Source organism: Penaeus vannamei, chromosome 40 (assembly GCF_042767895.1).
Source record: "Penaeus vannamei isolate JL-2024 chromosome 40, ASM4276789v1, whole genome shotgun sequence".
NCBI lineage: Eukaryota > Metazoa > Arthropoda > Malacostraca > Decapoda > Penaeidae > Penaeus > Penaeus vannamei.
The window spans coordinates 6,362,496-6,366,297 of NC_091588.1; the positions used below are offsets into that span (position 1 = coordinate 6,362,496).

Consider the following 3,802-nt stretch of genomic DNA (forward strand, 5'->3'; position numbering starts at 1 on the left):
GTACCCATTCCAGGTGAGGTTGAACCCGTACCCGGTGGCCGAGTAGACCCACCCCCCCTCCCCCCAACCCCCCTCACCTGCCGTCGCGTAATTCCAGGTGAGCTTGAAGCCGTCGGTGGCCGAGTAGACCACCCCTACCCCCAACAACCCCACCCCCCTCACCTGCCGTCGCGTAATTCCAGGTGAGGTTGAAGCCGTCGGTGGCCGAGTAGACCCCCTCCCCCTCCCGACTCCCTCCCCTCCCCCAACCCCAGCACTCTTCCCACCCACCACCCAACCCCACCCCTCACCTGCCGTCGCGTAATTCCAGGTGAGCTTGAAGCCGTCGGTGGCCGAGTAGACCCCCCTCCCCCCAACCCCCCTCACCTGCCGTCGCGTAATTCCAGGTGAGCTTGAAGCCGTCGGTGGCCGAGTAGACCCCCCCTCCCCCCAACCCCCCTCACCTGCCGTCGCGTAATTCCAGGTGAGGTTGAAGCCGTCGGTGGCCGAGTAGACCCCCCCTCCCCCCAACCCCCCTCACCTGCCGTCGCGTAATTCCAGGTGAGGTTGAAGCCGTCGGTGGCCGAGTAGACCCCCCCCCTCCCCCCAACCCCCCCTCACCTGCCGTCGCGTAATTCCAGGTGAGGTTGAAGCCGTCGGTGGCCGAGTAGACCCCCCCCCTCCCCCCATCCCCCCACACCTCCCGTCGCGTAATTCCAGGGGAGGTTGCACCCGTCGGTGGCCGAGTACCCCCCCCCCCTCCCCCCAACCCCCCTCACCTGCCGTCGCGTAATTCCAGGTGAGCTTGAAGCCGTCGGTGGCCGAGTAGACCCCCCCCCCCCAACCCCCCTCACCTGCCGTCGCGTAATTCCAGGTGAGCTTGAAGCCGTCGGTGGCCGAGTAGACCCCCCCCCCAACCCCCCTCACCTGCCGTCGCGTAATTCCAGGTGAGCTTGAAGCCGTCGGTGGCCGAGTAGAGACCCCCAACCCCCCTTCCCCGCCCGCCCCCCCTACCCCAACCCCCAACCTCATTCCCCCCCCCTACCGACCTCCCCTCCCCCCACCCCCCTCACCTGCCGTCGCGTAATTCCAGGTGAGCTTGAAGCCGTCGGTGGCCGAGTAGAGCGCCCGTAGCGTGGCTGCGAGGACGACGTTGTGGCGCTGCTCCCACGCCACCACCGCCGCCCGGTCCACGCCGCCACGCACCACCACGCACACGTCTTGCACGCCGCCTACGCTTCCTGGAGGGGGGGAGGGGGAGAGAGAGATAGAGGGTGGGTTGGGGTAAAGTTGTGGATTTTTTTTTTTTTTTTTTGGGGGGGGTGTTTGTGTGTGTGTGTGATGTGTGTGTATGTGTGTTGTGTGGGTATTGTATGTGTCTGCATGTATCTGTGTGTTTATATCTGTCTGTGTGTATCTGTGTGTTTGTGTCTGTCTGTCTGTATGTATGTGTTTGTGTGTGTGTGTATGCACGTGAGTGTGTGTGTGTGTGTGCATGTGAGTGTTTGTGTCTGTCTGTGTGTGTTTATGTCTGTATGTATGTATGTGTTTGTGTATGTGTGTTTCTACATGTGTGTGTTTGTATGTGTGTGTGTGTGTGTGTGTATGTTGATGTGTTTGCTGTTGGCGGTGCTGTTATTGGTGATGGTGATGATGGAACAATTTGTGATGTTGGTGATGGTGATAATTTGTTTTCTTTTTTTTGTAATTGTGTTCTTAATGTTTATACTCATCACTCATTTCTTGTTGTAATTGTTGTTATCCTGGTTTACTTCCTCTTCCTCCTCTTTTTATTCTTCTCTTTCATTACTTTTCATTTATTACGTCTTCTTCTTCTTCTTTCCTTCCTCTTTATTTTTCCTTCTGACAGTCCTCTTCCTCTCCATCTCCCTATCCCCTCCTTGGTCTTTTCCCTTCCTCCTCTTTATCTTCCTCTTTCTTCTCCTCCACCCCATCTCTTCCTTCTCCTCCTCGTCTTCATCTTCTTTTTCTTACTATTATTCTCATTTTCCTCCTTCTCCTCCTTCTCCTCTTCCTCCTCCACCTCTTCTTCTTCTTCTTCCTGCTGCCCCTCCCCCTCCTCCTCCTCCTCCCTCCTTCTTTTTCTTCTTCTTCTTCCTCCTCCTCCCCCCTCTCCTTATTCTGCCCCTCCCCCTCCTCCTCCTTCTCCTTCTTCTTCTTCTTCTTCTTCTTCTTCTTCTTCTTCTTCTTCTTCTTCTTCTTCTTCTTCTTCCTCCTCCTCCTCCTCCTCCTCCTCCTCCTCCTCCTCTTCTTCTTCTTCTTCTTCTTCCTCCTCTTCCTCCTTTTCTTCCTCCTCCTTTTCCTTCTCCTTCTCCTATTCCTACTCTCCTCCTTCCCTTTCTTCATTCACTATTTCCCTTTTATTTTATCTACGAAACTCCTTGATAACTTTCGCTTCAAAAAGAAATTTAAGTTGCCTTTAGTGATACCTAGAAATACTCGTTAAAAAAAAATAATAATTTCATTGTCTATCGCTTTCATATGCGATGCTTTCTATAAGTGAAAGTGTCAAGGGAAAATCTTTTGATTTAGATTTATATATCATCATTTTTTTATAATCTATTGGATTGAAAAGTGAAAGGGAAGGGACGCAATAATTTTAGATATAAGTAATTCTAGATAGAGATATGATTGTATTAGCGATTTCTAATTTCAAGTTTAAATGTTAGAAAATAAGTAGAATATTGGTATCTAATATATGTATATAAAGTCATAAAAAAGTGTAATACTCCTAATACTGTTAATTAGTAATGTAATATATTAATAAGAGATTGGATATAGAATTTATGTTGATCGTACCTGAAGAAAAATATTTATAACTGTGATTGGGTGTAGCATTTATATGTTTATCTTATTTAAAGAAAAAAATAGTTATAACAATGATATCTTATATAAAGACACATGATATTTTATTATATTTTTCAAAATTATTAGTTACAGCAATGATATCTTATATAAACACATACGTTATCATATCTTTCAAAATTATTCTTGGAAATATCATAAAACAAAATGTAAATACCCAGCGCAGATATATTTCAGCATGAACATACCACTTATCTAGATATTCTCTTTGAAATAAACAAACACTCGCGAAATCAGCTGTTAAGTCGTCAAAGAAACAAAGTCCCGAGATGAACTCACTCAGCGTCTCGACGAGTCCAAGGGTTAAGTCCGTGATGAAATTGCAGTCCCGCTCACGTTTGATATCCATTTCGTATTTTCTCGAGGGTCATACTTGACTTAGATTATCTTTTATCCATTTCGTGCACTTCGAGATCTGTTCTTTATCACTTTGATTCGAAATGGTAAGTTGCGTCACAGCACAAAGTCACCTCGTCGAAGTAACACGCGTGTAGCTAGGCCAGGTAGCGTCCCCGTTGCCATGGTAACGATCCACGTAAACAGCTGCTGGTCGACGCATGCGCGCTGGTCACCTTTTCTCGCGTTTTCAGGACTATGTCTGTGGTATTTTCTAATAAGAATGTTATCATTTTTACTGGTATTAGTATTATTATCATGACAGTTAAGGTTATTATTATTATCATTATTATTATTATTATTACTATTGTTGTTGTTATTATTATTATTGCTATTATTATTATTATTATTATTATTATTATTATCATTATTATTATTATTATTACTATTATTATTACTATTATTATTATTATTATCATCATCATCATTTTTGTTGCTGTTCTTGCTATCATCATTATAATCATTATCTTTTTCGTCATTATCATCATTCTTATTATCATTACCATCACCAACGCCCTTTTCATCATTCTTGTCTTCATCA

At 46.0% G+C, this 3,802-nt stretch overlaps 1 protein-coding gene across 1 annotated transcript in view; it reads right to left on the reverse strand.

Annotated features, from left to right (window-relative positions):
• Positions 1 to 3,247, reverse strand: part of LOC113819560 (tubulin polyglutamylase complex subunit 2) — an 11,466-nt gene extending 8,219 nt beyond the window's left edge. Inside the window, exons 1-2 of the mRNA XM_070117290.1 lie at positions 3,145 to 3,247; positions 1,053 to 1,220 (exon numbers count right to left, since the gene is read on the reverse strand). Coding sequence (XP_069973391.1) covers positions 1,053 to 1,220; positions 3,145 to 3,214 — 238 coding nt within the window. The 5' untranslated portion in view covers positions 3,215 to 3,247. The remainder of the gene's footprint in view (positions 1 to 1,052; positions 1,221 to 3,144) is intronic.
• Positions 3,248 to 3,802: the final 555 nt, after the last annotated feature.